At 41.6% G+C, this 18,914-nt stretch overlaps 1 protein-coding gene across 2 annotated transcripts in view; it reads left to right on the top strand.

Moving 5' to 3' along the window:
• Positions 1 to 3,953: 3,953 nt before the first annotated feature.
• The window catches only part of LOC119915641 (myosin phosphatase Rho interacting protein), a 29,133-nt gene continuing 14,172 nt past the window's right edge, over positions 3,954 to 18,914 (top strand). For both annotated transcript variants that reach the window (XM_038735264.1, XM_038735265.1), the window contains exons 1-11: positions 3,954 to 4,095; positions 4,185 to 4,269; positions 4,381 to 4,553; positions 4,715 to 5,159; positions 9,270 to 9,393; positions 10,370 to 10,474; positions 15,037 to 15,093; positions 15,680 to 15,748; positions 15,855 to 15,944; positions 16,645 to 16,754; positions 17,201 to 17,768. In XM_038735264.1, the coding sequence (XP_038591192.1) occupies positions 4,092 to 4,095; positions 4,185 to 4,269; positions 4,381 to 4,553; positions 4,715 to 5,159; positions 9,270 to 9,393; positions 10,370 to 10,474; positions 15,037 to 15,093; positions 15,680 to 15,748; positions 15,855 to 15,944; positions 16,645 to 16,754; positions 17,201 to 17,768 (1,830 nt within the window). In that variant the 5' untranslated portion in view covers positions 3,954 to 4,091. The remainder of the gene's footprint in view (positions 4,096 to 4,184; positions 4,270 to 4,380; positions 4,554 to 4,714; positions 5,160 to 9,269; positions 9,394 to 10,369; positions 10,475 to 15,036; positions 15,094 to 15,679; positions 15,749 to 15,854; positions 15,945 to 16,644; positions 16,755 to 17,200; positions 17,769 to 18,914) is intronic.

The following is an 18,914-nucleotide window of genomic DNA, read 5'->3' on the forward strand; positions in this document are numbered from 1 at the left end:
AAATATAACAGGTTATACAATGAAATTGAGTTTTGTAACTCCCTTCTGCTACAAAACAGACAATATACATTTATACAAAAGCAATCATAAAAATGGTAAATAGAATTAAACAGTATTCATTGACCAATGGAGCAGTGACGAGAATGAATTTTAAGTTTAAGAGTCTGATAGTTTGGGGGAAAAGGCTGCTCTGCAGTCTGGTGGTGCGGCAGCAGAAACGTCTATATCTCTTCCCAGAAGGCAGCAGGGTGAACAGACTGTGGCTGGGTGGGTACTGTCCTTTAGTATCCTTTGGGCTCTGCGTGGGCACCTCACCTCACTGATATCACTGATGCTCGGGAGATGGGCACCAATGATCTTCTGAGCAGTTTTAATCACCCGCTGCACATCCCATGCCAGTGTGTGATGTTTCCAGTCAGGATGCTTTCTATTTCTCTTCTGTTAAAGCTGACAAGAACCTGGCACAGGAATTTGGCCTTCTTTCTCAAGGAATTCAGTTGTTTCTGAGCTTTCTTCACCGGCCTGGAGATGTGAGACGACCATGTCAGATTCTCTGTGATGCTGATTCCCAGGAACCTGAAACTGTTCACCTGCTCCACCTCAGCACCACTGATGTAGACAGGAGTGTGTGTCTTTACCTCCTTTTTCCTAAAGTCAACCATCAGCTCCTTGGTTTTGCTGATGTTGAGCAGTAGGTTGTTCTCTGAGCACCACTCTGCAAGATTATCAATTTCCTCCCGATATGAAGTCTCATCGAAATCCGGCCGATGACGGTGGTGTCGTCTACAAACTTCACAACAGAGTTCTCTTCATGTCGGGGGATGCAGTCGTGGGTGTACAGCGTGAACAGGAGGGGGCTGAGCACACGGCCCTGGGGGGGGCTCCCGTGTTGAACACTAAGTGGAGGAGGTGAGTGTGCCAATCCAAACTGTCTGGGGGTCTGTTTGTGAGGAAGTCCAATATTCAGTTGCAGAGCGTGGTACTCAAGCCCAGAGTTTGCCGATCGGGCTTCGTGGGGAGATTGTGTTGAATGCTGAGCTGAAATCCACAAACAGCATTCTGATGTAGCTGTTGGTTTTTCTCAAGGTGTGTGAGGGCTCAGTGGAGGGCAGTGGAGATGGCATCCTCTGTGGATCTGTTGTTCTGAAAGCAAACTGGTGAGGGTCCAGGCTGGCTGTGATGTTCTTCTTTATGTGCTGAAGAACCAGTTTCTCAAAGCACTTCATCAGAATGGGGGTGAGAGCCACAGGATGGTAGTCGTTCAGACTAGACACTGCAGACGTTTACGAGGTACAGGAATGATGGTGGCTGGGCGATAAAACAATAATGATAATTATCGCAATCATTTTCCTCAATAACAACAATATAATAAATGTTCAATATATCGTCAATAAATATTTGGTTTAATTCATTTGAATCGCAAACAAATTAGCACTTAACTTTTCTATTAAAATATTTATTTTGTTGAGGAAAGTGGGACTGAAAAAAGATTTACTAATCATATTTGATTTTATGATCATAGTTTTGAATGTTCTACCTCAGATTTGTGTAGTGATCCACTGTTTGGCATCAAGTGTTTGTCACATTCTGACCATAAAGAAAAGTTTAAACCATATAATTAACCTTCTGGTTTCTTCAGTTTATACTTAGGAGCAAAAATCAGCCTTTAAATTTGAAAGAAGTAATGATTTGATATATGTTGTGATGATTATCAATATCGAATGATATGAAATGTTTTTATTTTTGGCCATATCTCCCTGCCCTACATATACTTTATATACTAAATCAGACAGAAAAAAACAATCAGCAGATCATCTACTTTGGAGACATGAGCCGCACCACATTACATACAACATACAGATGTTAGTGGTTACAGATTTATAGAGTGCATTTTATCTCTGCATGTATGTTTCCAGTCTCACCTTAGAAAGTATCACTACCATACTAGGGGTTGGCAATAAAATCTCCTATCACGCTGGTATATGTAATTTTATGTCACGGTAACTGTATATATTACGATACAGTAATTGTTCTGTAAATTCAATAAATGGTTTTTATTATTTCAATTAATGGTTTATTTTCTTCTTTATTTGGAACTTCAATACAAATAAATCAAATCCACCTGCTTTGTATTTACAGTATCAAAGTATTGACCGATCTTTACCGGTGGACACATTTTTAGGATCTACCGTCATATCGCCCAACCCTTACCATACCGATGTGGCAGTTTTAGCACACTGCAGGATTCCACACATTTCCACGCCGCTACTTATTCTCAAACATGATGGTTTCTTTCTAGTGGAGGAAATTCTTTCTCTGAGTTTTAAAGTGCGACGCAGTGTAGTTGCCATATTTGGCAGCCCCTGGGGGTTTACAGGCAGATCTTAATAAAGCTGGATCTGTTTTCAGTGGCCTTAAAAGGAGCTGGAAAGAGACCCAGCACCTGTTTTACATCTGTAGCAGGCATAGCCCAGCAAAGGCTGATAACACAGCCGCAGGAATCAGAGGAGACAGAGAAGGTTGGAGAGGAAGGGGATTTCTTGAGTCTGATGTTATCAAGACAAGTTATCAGGTTCAAATGACAATACATGCAATATTCTGTCATGCGAAACATACAGGAAACTTCAGTCAGTGTATTTGTTGCATATATTGATGGTAAGTTTACAAAGCAGACACAGCTCTACGTTCTTCACTGGTCTCACACACAAAGCAGCTTTAGTCTGGCATCTCATTGCTGTCATCTCCCCTTTTCGCTCAGTTTGTGCTACAAGAGAAAGGATTCGCCTAGTTACCATGGAGAGCTGGTGATAACAGTGGAGTGTCCATACAGTACAGGCCATCTGCTTCTTAAAAAGAGAGGCAGGTGAGGAATGAGGGATTGGAAGAGACTAAATGTGAAACCTGCTGAGCCAAGTCTGAAACACTGTGCAGCACTGATGCATGTTTTGCCTCAGATCTTCTCTGTTGAGTTTTGAACTATTTGAAATGCGATACCGATGATATCAGTGTTTAGTCGGGCGGTCACCCATCCGATATGGAAACAAACTAGTGACTCAAGCATCCCATTTAAATTTTTTCCACATTTGTCATTTTATGTTCCACTGCTAATATTTTGCACATTATATACAGTTAGTATTCTAATACTTTGTTGGTTTATGTGTAAACTGCTCTTCAGTTATTTCCTTTATTATATTCAGTTGTCTGCTCCAGCATTCTAGTTGTCATTTAATCCAAAGGTTCAGTCACATAAATCGTTGGGTATTGTTTGGATTTCTTTAGGATTCCGGTGCCAAATCAGTACTATATTAAAATGGTTCTGGTGCTTAAACTGTGCCTGAACCGATATAATATAAGTAAATACAAAACAAATTTACAAAACCAACCCAAATACAGTAATTTAACACTAAATATGGCAAAATAAATTTTGATTTGGTATTCATGTGCTACAAACCAGCTTCAACCCTAAATATGTTTATGGCTGTTGTATTTGGGCAGAAAGGGCTGTTCATTGTAGTTGCTGTGTTCTCCAGTGTTTCCAGGAGGTCCGTGTCATGGCTGTCGGCGAATGTGTAATATGCGTAGAAGTCTGTCAATCATTTATTTTCCTACCTGCGATTGGCAGAGCGTTGAGGGGGGCAGTTGTTGTTGTTCCTGCTAGCCTGGGGGAGTGTGTGTGTTAGCCTCGGGACAGAGAGGGTGAAAAGCGAGAGAAGTTACAACGTGCAGCTTGCTGTTGAGCCAGGTTTGTTTCTTTGACGTAGGCTGCTGGCGCACGGTATGCTGTAGCGTTGCAGCATTAATAGAGACCGAACGAAACCGGCTGTCTGCTTAGAGCCTTTCGTTGAGGGACTGCTGTGAATAGTACCTGTACCGTGTTTCAGTACCCAACCCTAATCATTAAGGCTAATAAACAGGCTAATATATCATGTTGTGTCTCCTCCAGCCAAGCACGCTGCCTCAGGGCACGGTGAACATGAACCTGTGTACAGACGTCATAGACGCTGAGCCCAAGACGGGCCAGAAGAACTCTCTGTGCATTATCACCCCGGACCAGGAGTACTTCATCAGAGGAGAGAATAAAGAGATCATTAATGGGTAAGTTGTCCTGATGTGTCTGCAGATGGGTTGTGCAGGATAGGATGTGCACACACAAATGTCTAAAACACTCTTCCGTCCGTCTCCAGGTGGAGTGAACAGCTGGTGGTGTACCCCCGGACCAATAAGCAGAACCAGAAGAAGAAACGCAAAGTGGAGCCTACGACCTCCCAGGTAATACTCCTTACACGGTACGCAAAGAGCACATGACACAGCTTGATATCATATTCCACTTTTCTTCCTTTTCGTTTCATTGTTTTGATGGTTTCATGTGCTCGTGTCCAGGAGCCAAGGCCCAGCCAAGGTAGCAGTGACCGGCTCTGGTATCCCTGAGGCGGAGAAGGTTCCAGACTCGAGCTCCATTATCTGGCAGGAGGAGCTGAACCAGAGAGAAGCGGAGGGGGCTGCTGTCTGGGCCCCTGCTGACCTGCCTCCAGGATCCCCGCTGCCCCTCGCGAGTAAGGAGGAATATCTCTTTGAAATATAAATGAAAGCAAACGTCATTCACACAAGATAATTTTAAAAAGTGAAACAAATGTTGTGGATATTCTGGAAATTGTTATTTTTTGTTATAAAGGTATTAAGATGTGCGGTGGCTTCCTCTGTTCCTCTCGTCTAGGTGACTGTGTGCCTCTAGCACAGGGTTCTGACGCAGGCTCAGTGAATGGCGACGAGGTGGACAGAGGCAGCCTGCCACTGCATGGCTCTGCTCCCCAGCCCCCCAGTGACCTGCTCTCCCCGACAGGCTCATGCTCCAGCTTGGGGGGGGTCCCGCGTTGCCTCTCCCCAGCCCCCAGTGACCCCTTCCCCTCCGGCAGCTCCCTGCTCTCTAACGGCTCCCACATTAGCGGCTCGGTAAGCTCTCTGGACTCGGACGCCAGCGGCAGCACGGTGACCAGCACCGACAGCCACCCGGCCAACCAGAGGGGCAGCCACACCTACAGCCACCACGACACGCCGCGATCCCGGCGGCTGGAGGCCGAGGCCAGAAAGGCAGAGAAGAGGAGCCGCTTTAGGAGCCCTGACAGGCAGGAGAGGGAGGCCGTCCTCAGCCCCGAGAGGAGGTCAGTGTCTGCTCCTTCTGTCTCCTGCTGTTGTTCAGTAACAGTGTTAATCCAGAACGGTGCCCTTAAAGTCATCCTGCCTTTCTTTATCTCAGTGGTTCCCAGACATTTGGGTAAAAGAAGCAAAGTTGTAAACTTTTAGAGAAAGACATGCTACATGTGGTGAACATCACTTGTTGAAGGCAGAAACAAGTATTTTCAGACTGAACCTGCTTACAGCTGACATTGTGATAATTTTTTAAAACATTTTAAATTTGACTGTTCATCCCAAAAAACTGTACTGAAGTACAGGTTTAGACACATCAGTTACTGGCTGCAGATAAGGGCAGTTTGAACATTTCTTATAAATAGAATAGTATTTCCAATCTCTGCTTTTAATAGTGTCCTCCAGCAATTTAGTTTGTACTTCTGTGAAGTTGGAATGTCTGACAAGAGGTGGATTAAAACAGAATGGTCTAAATAAATATCATGACCTTAAACACCATAAAAGCTGAATCCTACAACTCAATAGACAGATTTTTTCGTTTTTAGTTCCAAGCAGAGATGATGACAGAAGGCCTTATACAGCTATACTTATATTTTCACAGGCCACATCTCAAGGTGTAGAATCAGTGGAGTGCCCCTTTAAAACTCAATCTTGGATAGTGACAAGTTGCTCTGCAGTCTTTTTTTTGTCTGTTGTGCCATTCCAGAGGATGCATAGCTCACTAAATCTACAGTACATAACTGAGATAAAGCTCAGCTTCATCTAACCTGTGAATGGCGGTGTTGTGAAGTACTGGTGTGATTCGCCCACCCACATTTAGGCAATCCAGTAGATACGACGGAACACGAGGAGAGAGACTCACTTTCACAGAACCAGGATGTCATTTCTTTTGCTGAAAGTGACTTAAATGAAACAAGAATGACACATTAACACGCAGGTGTGACTCAAGAGGAAGTGACATGCTTCTGATTACATCTTGCTGTCCTTGCTGAAAGGTCAGGTATTAAATCAGCCTCTGGTTTGACCTGATGAACCAGGTTAGTGGACTGCTTTCTTGGAATCTCAGCTCCATGCCACAGATGCTGTGGTCTGGAAATACTTGAGCCTTTGGCTTATCCTTTTAAAGGCATGTAAACACACAGACACAAAAAGCCCAGTGACGTACTTCCAAAGCTTTTGATGTGCACACACACACTCTCAGAACTAGTGTTGTGGTTTTAATGGAACAGAGGGGAAAAGGGCTGTATTTGGTGAAATGATGACTTACTGGGATTTGTGTTCAGTTTGAATATCCTTGTTATGTTTGTGCGTGTGTTTCTGAGAAAATCTGTTACTTAATAATCACCCTCCCTGTCAGTAATACTGCCGATAGAAAAAGTATAAAACTAACTTAAAGCATAGACATTATAAACACACAGCCTCTGTACTTTCCACTCAGTAATCTGGTGCTGAAGGGGGTCACAGGTCTAACACACATACACACACACACCAGAGACAGCAACATTTCAAACAAACCAAGTAGGTGAGGTGGGGGTCATCTTTTTCCTCCCACGACCAGTTTCATGCCCCATCCATGCCAGGCGTGAAAGGAAAAGGAGGAGAGGAAAATAGGAGTGCCTACATACTGCCCCATAAACACATTACTGGGCCACTTGAGCCAGTTTGGGGTTTAAGTGAAGCAGACTCTCTCTGTACAGACAGGCACATACAACTAGCCAGAGAGGCTGTTAATCTAGTCCAAACAAGATTTTTTTTAAAACAAACACACAACCCGGGACGTCCTGGTGCCCCAACCATGAATCACAATGTCCCTGGTTTGCATCTGGCCAGGGACCTTTGTTGCATCTCATTCCCCATCTCTCCCGTCCCCATTTCCCATCTAATTAAGACATAGAAACAGCACCCCAAAGAAAACAAACTTGTACAACCATGTCTTCCTCTCTTCACGTTTGACATTCGGTCACATCCAATTGCATGAAGGAAATTATGAATATCCTGCTCAATGCTTTACAGACGGCATTCTGTCCTTGTGCATTGTTGAATGTTAGAAACTAGCCATATAGAATTTGCTACTTAATAAATGATGAAATTAAGAATTTGATTCACTGTGAGAAGAGAGTGATGCTTACATTAATTAAAAAGCAACTTCACGGCCCGTTTAGCTTGAACACACTAAATGTCATTCAGACTTCCATGGCTCTTTCTGTAAATGTAATGTCTTACTCAAGCTGTAAGGAAGATTAACGTCACGGGCACCTACATCTGAATGACATGATGCCAGCAATGTCACATGTTCCACGTCTGAAAAGATTCATTAGATAGTTGTAATATTTTCATCTGATGTCATGTCCTATCTGCCAAACTCAATAAATATCTTAAACCCTGAAATAGACACTCACACAGAAGTTAAGGACAATGAGCAAAATGGGTGGTTGGAGTTGTTTGCACATGTAGATGCTTGTTAAAAAATCATTTATGATTTGATTCAGGTTTGATTTGTCTCGCAAGAAGGGGAAAGAGAAAAACGAAACTGAAACTTAACTTTATTTAAAAGTAGCTGCATATAACACTCAACATCACTGCTAGTGAGCACTAGTGTACAATGGTGGCAACACAGGCCAGAAAAAAATTATTGGCAAACACGTTTGATACAAACAAGACTTTCATTGTTAAGGGACCGTTGCCTCCCGACTTTTTGCATATCAGAGTTTGTGATGGGGCCCTGTCAAATATATATCCCGACAATTTCACTTGAGTCATATGGAAAATGTCATATGGTGGGTGTTTGGCCTCACACTGTCCTTGTCCTCCTTCCCTCTGCTTCATTTCCTTTTAAGGACTGCAGCTTTGGCCCAAGAGTCCCCAAATAAGGGCAACATTTAGGCTAAAGAGTAATATAATATTTCCCACTGCCTCTCAGCCTCTTCCTCTCTCTAATGCAGATTCCGCTTTCCAAAAACCTCATTGGACAAAAGGCTTGTGTGGGAACGTGTCAGAGTTGGCAGTATACTGTGTCACAGTTTGAGGAAGGTTCCAGATGGACACCAGTGAGCTGGGGCTGGCCCTCAGATAGATCTTTCTAACACAATGTTTCATACAGGGCCCCTCTCAACGTTGCACTGATTTCGAAAGGCCAATTTGTACTTCTGCATCAAGTCTACATCTGAGCCTACGGTGTCCGCTACGCACATAGCCACGCCGTTGTGAGCATTTACATTTGTGCGTTGGTGTCTGTGTCACTCTATTACACCGCCAAAACGCTACTTCTTGTTCCTCTGTGTTGACTTCCGCTGGCTAACTCCAGTTTAGCACTCCGCTAACTTGAATGAAGCTAAAACATTAATCATGGCCTCTTCTAGACTTTGAAAGAAATGTTGTTAGACTGAATGGATCAAATTCTAATAGTGAAACGAGTCATTTCGTGGGGGTTGTGACGCTAAAAAACTAATTAGCCGCCGTTCCCAGCCAGTTAAAAGCCCTGTGGCTTCAGTGCATGGGGCACTTCCTGGAGGCTTGGAGGAAATACGATGCTACCAAGCCAACCAATCACAGCATGTAGTTACGTTTTTAGGGAGGTAGATTTGACACTGTAATATAAATCGGCCTTTAGCTGTCAACAACTTTGTGAACCGGTGACTTAACTCTTATTCTGTATTACAAAAACTTGTAATTCTCTCATGGATCCTTGCATTCACATTTTACAACACATTTTTCACATTTTCTTGCCGTGTGTGCCACCTCAATGAATGGCTCCTTTTTCTCCCCTGAATGTCACATTTCTATCCATACACTAGATCAATTGAAACTTTTGTCACAGTAAATAAGGAACAACAGTGTGGGATGATTTTTAAATAGTTTTTAAATTGATTTGCCTCTTCACAGTTCTTAAGATGCTGAGGAAGCACAAACAAGAAAGAGTTCAGATGGGGACTTTTAGTTAATTTAGATCCCGAGTTTAGATACTGGAACTATTTAGTTAAAAGGGGGATTAAGACAAGTCTGATGCCATGTCCCACAGACCTTAGTGCCTTTCAGTGACTACAGGGAAAAGGAAAAAATAATACTATACAAGTAATACTAAATTGATTTATTTTTATTTTTTCTCCCTGTGGGTTGATTTGCAGTCGCTCCGGTGTTATTGAGAAGTTGGAGGCTTTGGAGCTGGAGAATCCAGAGAAAATGGAGGTGGAGGAGTCGGGGAGGAACGCCAGACAGGGCCGAAGTGAGCACAGACGCTTCCACAGAGAGGTAACACCACTGTGTGCGTGAGTGTGAGTGAGAAGGCACGCACCCTTGCATATTTCATCAAGCAGTGCCAAGATTGTGCAGCAGTTTACAATAGATACGCTAAGACTTGTAAACACCGTTGTTAAACAACATCACATGGCAGTACAGATGTGAGCTCAGCATTGGGTATACCAGCGTGGGTTTTTTTTTTTTTTTTTTTTTTTTTCTGTCCCAGCACCTCCCCCCACTCTGTCTTTTCCCTTCACCCTCGCCTTCTTCCCTCCATCTTTCCCTCTCTCTGTCCTGTCTTTGTTTTGGTTGTAGTTCAGAGGTCAGCAGTGTATGCTGTATTCATTTCCAGTTTCCATTCTGTGGTGGGATTCCCCTGGTGATTATGCTTTCCTTTCCCACCCTGGCCCTCTGTGCTCGACTAGAGCCGCTCAAAACCCAACTTTAGGAACACAGAGACCCAAAACACTGACGCGCAGAGTCACGGTCAGACACTGTGAAACACTTGGGTTTTTTTGTTCTGGAAGTAGATCTTTGTCAGTCTTGCACGGATGAAAATATCACGTACATATACAGATAGCGATGCCAAAACTGCTCTGTGCTTTGTTCTCCACGCACACATAAGCTATCTGCTGTTATTACCGTTGCTTTCAAACAATACACACACTGATTTAGAGTTTGCAAGTTTAGCCTCACGCTATCAGTGTGTTTTTCTGTTTGTGCAGAGTTGATATGAGGGTTTGACAAATAAGGAGCGGTTGTCATGACATTTCTTCACAGCACATTAATGCCCATCCAAACAGACCAAATTAGTTAGATTATAAATAATCTGTGAATTTTCAATTTTGTATGTTGTCTCTCAAAAAGTGTCATTCTTTAGTATTTCTGTTCTATTTTGTGGATTTTTAACTATGAAAGTTAATGTACCTTACACAGGTACAAAAACAATGTAGAAAATCTTGCATGCGTTTATGTGTGTGTTGTTTAGGAGCAAAGGCATGGCGTGGGCCAGGGTCTGGATTTTCCCTCCACCATGCCGCCTCTGAGGAGAGCCAAGTCCCTGGACAGAAGGACCACAGAGTCAGTCATGACGGTGAGTGTTTACTGTTCTCTTGGGTAAAACTTCCTCATCAAGGTCTAAGGTTCATTTCTAACACATCTTCTGTGACTATCAGAGGTTGTTATGCATATAACTACCAGGCAACCAAATGTTCTTATGAAGGATATGACTTTCCATCATGACCACAGTGTTCTTGGTTTAACCAGTAGATTATATTCTACGTCTTGTTTATAAATGACAGGACTCATGGAAGCTACATTAAGCAGGCCAGATCATCAAAAGCTAAAAGATACACAGCCATCATCATATCCCTGGCTTAGACATTCACTATGGCTAAAATGTTGGTAAAGTTGCCTACTTCGTCATGTGATGAGTCCAACCTTCACTCTCCTTTTAGTTCGGTGTTTGCCTCGGGATCTATCTGAATTGCTAGATGCTAAAAGCTTGACTTTCTTCACTAGGCAGATATTGTACAGTAAGTTTATCAGGGCTTGTTTCTTGGCTGTCAGCAGGAGTTGTTGCGAATAGTAAGAACCACACAGTATGTGGGCCATAACAGGCAGCTAAAATCGGTTAGAAAGCTTTGTAGAGCTGCAGAGTCAGCTGATTATTCTCTGTGGTTGTTGTCGCTACAAGCAAGCCTTTCCATATTATGCATAGTAATTTGATTCAGTGTTAGTATTACAAATATTGTTGATCAATGCAAGTTTAATATTGATATAAGGGTTCAACCAACAATTCTTTTGCCAATTATTTTCTTGATTATTAATCTTGTCTATAAAATGTAAAAATAATTGCCTTTTAGCTAGTGATGGACTGATATCTGGCATAATCAGCATCATGACAGCACATCTAATCTAAAAACATTTCTGGATAGCGTTACATATATTGTTATACTGTAGAGAATAATGCAGTTGAATGACATCACATCTGACAATCTGTACCCCACTCTGCAGTCGGTCCTGCTCTCTAAATATGAAAATTTACTTTCTCAATCAATTTTCTGTCCCAGTTTATTGACTGATCGTTTCAGCTCTACACCTGAAACCAGTGTTTTAATCTACCCATTGGCTGTTTGTTTTGTCCCACAGTACTAATAGAAAGCCTGCACATGAGCTTTAAACCAGCTAGTTCACTTGTAGAAGAAAGATAGCTAGATGCAGTTTGAGCTTCAAAGCTTCAATAGTTATTAAAAGCAAATAATCGTTGCTCCAGGGGGAACCGTAGCTGAGAGTCCAGAGTAGGAGAGTCTGATCCGAACAGGTCCAGAGCAGAATCCGGGATTAGTTTAGACGAGTGGGGATCCAGAAAGCAGACGGGATTATCGCTAGCAGAACTTAACAATGTTATTATGCATAATTCACTTTTAACTTTTATTATTCTTCTTCTACAATTGGCCTAATATAATTATTTTGATATGTTCATTATGTTGTTGTTTGTGTGTTTCCAGTTTACTGATAAATTGTATTTTCTACAGTTAATCAGTAAACTGTAATTCTACAGTTCAATATAATTAAATATTCAAATCTCAAAATTGAAAATCGAATCCGTATCCAACGACCGAATATTCGGGTCTAGCCCTATTCAGCTGAAGATCAAATTTGTTCTGATTGCTTTGACATTAACCCAATACTTCCTTCCTTCTGAAGACCAGTGTGTTTCAGCGTCTCTGGTCTCCCAGACAAAGCCTCTCCGTACTGCACAGCATCAGTGCCAGCTCTTCAGCTGTGTGGAGAGAGGTCACTGGGTTGTTGTTGTTGTTGTTGTTGTTGTTGGAGCAGAGTGGCTGGATTCAGTTAGGTAACAGAGTTAGGAGAATTAAAAATTGAGAAAGATCTCTGTGGGTAACGCCAAGAGCGTAACAGCTTTGCTTAGAAAACGGATTTTTCAACTGGGAAAATTGCTAAATGTCATGGGAAAACAGTATTTATGATACCCACAGAGCTCTATGTACTGCAGTATTGTGAGTTTAAGGAGAACTCACACATTGGCCTGTTTAATCCATCCACTCATCCATGTTTCTTTTAAGTGACTCTGACCTTTGACCTCTCAATTAGGTTGGGTAAAAGAAAAGCGCATTTCTCCTCTCTCTTAGATCCCATTTCAACCTGACATCGGTATGTAATTTCTCTGTAGGGCTGGGTGAAATTGCTCATAAATATAGCAGAATTTTTAGGCTATATTGCGATACACAATATATATCTCAATAAACACTATATACTTTGTCTAGTATAACATACTGTACATTCTGAAATAGTGTAAACATGATGATCTTGTAAAATATGATGCATTGTTGTAGGTTACAACACCCAACAGTATATTAAGTAGTTAAAATGAGCTCAACCTTAAACATCTACAGCAGTAAAATGCAACATGCACATTAATGCAGCAGTGATATTAATTAATTACCGGCTGAACCTTCCCCTTTTAAGGAAGCTTGCTTTGTGGGTAACCTGTGTGTGTGTGATGGAGTCTTGCGGGTTTGTTGTGAAAGCGAGTCTTTCCTGGTGTGTGAGGGGTAGTTACTTTAGTCAGCCGTAAATTGTGTAGATAAGCCCAGCAGTTTAATAGTTACTGAAAGGCTGTGTGTTGTGTTTGCTGCCACAGAAAATAAAGTTCAATTCAACTCGGCAGCCATCTTAGTAACGCCTCCATACAGTTATTTCGAACATACCTTTTAAGACCCGGCTCCTATCTAAATGAATGAAGAAGGAGCCATAACTGCACTTTACTGGTCACCTGGACATAAAAATTGCTGAAACAGTTTGGTGACTTTGCCCCAAAAATGTTTCCCACTCGTTTTACTTCTACTGCGCATGCGTGGTAGTACCAAGGGCGTCACTTTGTGATGAAAAGTGGTGGGGACATAAGGGCTCAGATTAGGGGTGTGAGACACTTAGCTCGCGAGACATCACAATAAGCAATATTAGGTTCATGAGAATGATGCAAAACGATCCTTAAACAGTTTTAAAGATATCCTCAGTGCTGAGATATAGGAGCAGGGGGTGTGGGAGGACCACCCCCAGAAAAATTTCCTGCATTCTGGTGAAAGTTTCTGCACCAAACACAAAATTCAGATAGCACATTACATTTCAAAATATATAAATATAACAGAATCTAAGTCAGTGCAGCTCTCAGGCATTCTGTGTTGCTTTCAGATCTGTTTCTCCTGTAGATCAACTTTTCTCATGTAATATCATCCCTGAGGCAACACATATTTTGGCATGATTTAGTCTTCTCTCCTCTTTTGTCATGTTCACAGGGAGAGAAAAGGGGCAAAAAAGAAACTGTCAAGAAGTTGTTAAAGTTCACGTTTTTGCGGGGTTTTTTTGAACAGTGCACATTTGTTTCTTCTATATTTTAATTGCATTGCATGTTTTCTTAATGTGCAAATAAACCTTTCTAAAGGCATTTTCATTTTTAACAAATTGTCCTGGTGGGGACATAATCAGCCATTTCAAAGAGTGGTGGGGACATGTCCCCAGCATCCCCAGTGGAAATGATACAATAGACACAATAGACTGTATATAAAAAAGGTAGAACTGACCTATCGTCAGTGGAACCACACAATTGGCTTTCCCGCCTCAGCTGTTAAAAGCAGACATTGGCTAACTATTATACTGCAACCTGAGCTTATCTATACACTTTATGGCTGACTAAAGTAACGGAATCACCCCTCAGCAGCGACCAGCAGAAATACTGAAAACTCAAATATGATATGGTCATCTGCTATATTATATATCGCACATTAATTAATATTTGAATATATTTGATATATAGCCCAGTCCTATTTCTGTGATGAATAAAATTGCCTTTTTCCTAATGTTTTTTGGCATTGGTGTGGTGGTGCGAGGGTGTGGATGTTGTAGGCCAAACCTCCATGCTGCAGGGGGCAATGCAGCCCCCTCCTCTCCCTCTCCTCTCCAGGTTATACTCCTCTTACTGCTCCCTCTGTGTGCAGATTTTGCCCTCTGTGTGTATCCATGTTTGTTATATGTCATTATATTTCTGTTGGCTGGAGGAGTGAGACAGGTGCCTGCCTGTTTATGTGTGAGAGTGTCCAACTTAACCACTGCTTCCTGAGGTCACCGTGCACACGTGTGTGTTTCTTTCTTCCTGTGTGGAATCACAGCAGACTACAACAGTACTGAGCACTGCGTTCTGCCTCCTCAGCTGGAGTAGCACAGACCGGCAAGAAATCTGGCAGAAGTTGCCCCTGGCCATGGTCCACATTTAAACAATCCCATATCTGATTTTAATTTGTCCAATCCATTGGTAGGGTCAACTTCTACCCTCAGCTGACTGACTGAGCATGTTTTTTTGAATATTGACAATATGATTTTGTACTTGAATTTGACGATACAACAGAGTCATATAAGAATTGTCTTTGTCTACTTTTTGGGTTTGTCATTTGTAGTCTCCTTTATGTTAAGTGGTCGTAAACTACAGCACTTTGACAAAGAAAATGACATGGTTTATATTTGTATTTGACTGCTATTGATGTCATCTTGCATGTTCAGCATTTTTTAAACCACCTTTCTTTTAGTACAGAAGTTTTCTCAATTCTGTATATTTTTTTGTCCTTTTTTTTGCAGCCGGATTTGCTGAATTTCAAGAAAGGTTGGATGGTGAAGCTGGACGAGCAAGGCCAGGTACTTTCTGAACTGTTAATCTGCCTTTGTCTGTAAGAAGCAGTCATGAAAAAAGAGAATAAAAGTGCCAAACAGAGTAAAAGAAATCAGTGTTTTTGTTTGCTAAAACAATTTGCTAGTAAAAATTGAAAAAACGTATCTAACTTCAAATCACCCAGAAAGAGTGACAGTGCAGTAAATATTACTGTAATGTTGTCTTTATATGATAGTTTCACCCTGAGGGTTTCTTTTATAAAAAAGACTGATTACGTCATCAGTAAGGGAATTAAAAGCCAGTTCAAACAGCATCCGAACTGTCCGCGTAAAGCACTCCGTAGCATTCTATGGCCTTTACAGAGGTGTGGTCAGACTTTGATGTTGTATCTTCAATAGACTTAAAAGACCAGGGTGGAGCCTGAAGGCTTTATGATACAACTTTATATGAAACACAGAGAGGCAAAGCAGGTGTTTTTGACTGACTGGACGTTCAATATGTGACTACTTCTTTATATCTTATTACCGTAACATGCACTGCAGATGTAAGTGGCTGCTGGACAGAACTTTTTTGTAGCCCAACTTTGTCTGTTTTTTCCCGTCCATGTCGTAGTGGAAGAAATACTGGTTTGTTTTGACTGATCACAGCCTGAGATACTACAAGGATTCAATTGCAGAGGAGGTAAGCTCAGTCGTTCTATGTCAATACTTATTGCATATTTTTATGTTTAACAGTTGTTGTGTTTCATGTTTACCCTTCGTCTTTCTTCATCTTTGTGTTACTGCAGGCCTCTGACCTGGATGGGGAGATTGACCTGTCTACTTGCTGCAATGTAACTGAATACCAGGCTCAACGCAACTATGGTTTCCAAATACATGTAAGAGGCTTTGCCTTCTAACAAGGGACACATTTTTACTATGAATAATCATTTATTCAGGCAGTTATATTAGCATAGGAAAAGTGCCCTTTTTTAATAAAGTAAATGCCCTTTATACATAATACTGTGATTCAATACAACGGGTTATAGTTTAGTCACTCTAATGTTTTTGCGTCTCCTTGTACGGAAATAAGATAACCAAAATACTAGAAACCCTTCTCAGGATGCAGTTCAATACAACATAACCACAAACTACAGCCTCAAAATGTACTTTAAAGTTGTCAACAAACAAACAACTCAAGTAGTAGTCTAAATAAAGGGTGGAATTATCCCATATCCCAAATTATGTAATACAGTAAATATTATGGAACATCTGTGAGGAAACATTTTATGGATCAAACAACCGGATAGGAATTTGGCTAGTCCAGTGAACAAAATACCTGAGAAATAAGGTGCATTATTATATAAATACAATCATCATCAAATAAAACACAATCAAGTTACAATAATGTCTGACGGTAGACACATTGCTATAATCTCATGGTAGACACTGTTATCATCCAACTCTTAGTGTAAACAAAACAGAACTTTTAAAATAAATCAGTATTTATTGCAGACCTGTTGTGTAACATTATAGACCTTTGTATTTTTATTGCGTGTGTGTCATTGTGTGTATTTTGTGGTGCCTCTGAATGTTTAGACCCAGGAGGGAGTGCACACTCTGTCGGCCATGACAGCAGGTATACGCAGGAACTGGATCCAGGCAGTCATGAAGAACGTCAGACCCTCCACTGCCCCTGATGTGGCAAGGTCAGTACACTCACGTCAGCAATTACTGCACACATTTTTCAACCATAATAGTGAATAATTCGTCCTCTGGTTTAAACTGGAAACTGACCCTGGTTATCAATGTCTTTATATTGCAGAAAGAAACTGAAAATGTTGGAGAAGTTTAACTAGTTATACAGTGTGTATGCAAAGATGAAGTCAATAATTAAAGGTTTCAACTGTCTATAGATATAGACCTTTACATACATTCAAAAGTAAATGTCACACTTCAGAGACAAATTGCCCATGAGACAGACATGGTGAAGATGGTGGAGTGAAAAGAAGGGCCAACAGTGGACATTAGCACATGGTAGCAGATTGTCTCCGGCAACTGCAACACAAGGATTGTTGGTAGCATCTTTTGGGAAATGGGCAATGAGCATTTTGAAGCTAAAGCTTTCTTGCCTGCCTTTTCCACTGCCTTTCAGCTCAACTGAGGATCATGGCTCCTTTTCTTCTTTGGAGGCTCTGGTAAGGCCAGACGTCACCCAGGAATCTCTCTCCTCTGAGGCCTCGTCTGTGGAGAGAGAATCCGTACCGGGTGTCATAAAGAGCCGGGCGCGTGAACGCAGACGAGAAGGCCGCTCTAAGACCTTTGACTGGGCAGAGTTCAGGCCCATCGCTCAGGCTCTGGCTCAGCAGCGAGCACAGGAGGCTGAGAGCCTCCAGGCGGACCTGGGAGAGCTCGAGCGCAGTCGGAGAAGAGAGGAGAGGCGGAAGAGGTATGAGTCTGTGACCAGCTCATCGGCAGGGGATATATCCGTTAAAGAAGGAGGGAGGACAGACTGTGAGAGTGGAGAGGGAGCCGGACGACCCCATTCACCAGGTCCCGTGTCTTTGGAGACGCAGCAGAGGGTGGAGGAGGTGATTGAACAACACTGGCAACAGGTGGAGAAGACACCCATACGGGAGGAGAGGAGGGTACCTTTGCCCACCACAGTGCAATCCGGAGAGACTGCAGAGCTGGAGCGGCTACTAGAGAATTACAAGCAAGGGGTATGTTTACTCATTATGTGTAGTGGGTTTTCTCCCTGTCTATTCAGTGCATGTCAGATTTAGTAAGTACACACAGCACGTTGCAAACCAGAGGAAGAATAAGCAGAACAGGAAATTATATTAAATCCTGTCCCATGATTGTGCCACATAACATTTTTATTGTATGTTCAATAAGGCTGCAGCTAACTTATCTCTGTCAGTTATTTTCAATATTGTTTGTCTATAAAATTAAAATTGTGAGAAATGCTTATCTGTTTCCCAGAGCCCAAAGTGACCCCTTCAAATTGCTTCTTCTGTGCAAACAGCAGTCCAAAACCCAAAGACTCTTACTTTCCTATCATAAATGACAAAGAAAAGCAGCAAATCCTTTTAAAAATTTAGAAGCTCATGTTTGACATATTTGCTTGAAAAACGATCCTTGTTCCTCTTCAGAGAGCGCGTGTGAGTGTGTTTAGGTGCTGAAATAACATTTAGCCCATTTTAGCCGTTTCATTTGGGCTAAATTCCTTCATCAGGGCGGCACATTGGGTGGGTTCCAGCCGGTAATGTGATTTCCGACTGTAAAGTATTAAAACAAAACAAATACATTGAATTCAATTTAATCAATTCATCTTGGGCTTAGTGATGTGAAGAAAATATGTAACGGTGATTTCTCTGATCAATATTGTGACTGTTAATTTCAAAAGTACAGGTTTGTACTTGTGGTCTACGTTGAATCACAAAATGCAAATTATTATCGTATGAAGAATAATACCATATTTATCTTGTTTCTGCATGGACAAAATCTGATAAAATAATGCTGCTACTAATTTTTTTTTAGGCATTTAACTGTACGTAAACGTGCCTGGTATTCACTAGATCATAATAATATGGTGCTAACTAAGTTTCTGACAACCTTCAGCTATTTAAGCTATTTTATCAGTTATTTAAGCTATACCTGCTAGCTTCTTCTCTGAAATGAACGGGAGGCAGATTGTTTATGTAAAAAAGAGACTTTCCACTATTTTGGTGTTTCAAGAACGGCAAAAAGACACAGCCCATTCCTTATTATTACAAACATCAAACTGATGGATAATGGTGTTTCTTTAACCATAAACAGATTTGGCAAAATACATAAACAGAGTTTCAGTTTTATAGGTACCCGAA

Source organism: Micropterus salmoides, unplaced genomic scaffold, assembly GCF_014851395.1.
Source record: "Micropterus salmoides isolate LMB-PRFRI ecotype aquatic unplaced genomic scaffold, ASM1485139v1 Ms_hic_scaffold_21, whole genome shotgun sequence".
Classification (NCBI taxonomy): domain Eukaryota; kingdom Metazoa; phylum Chordata; class Actinopteri; order Centrarchiformes; family Centrarchidae; genus Micropterus; species Micropterus salmoides.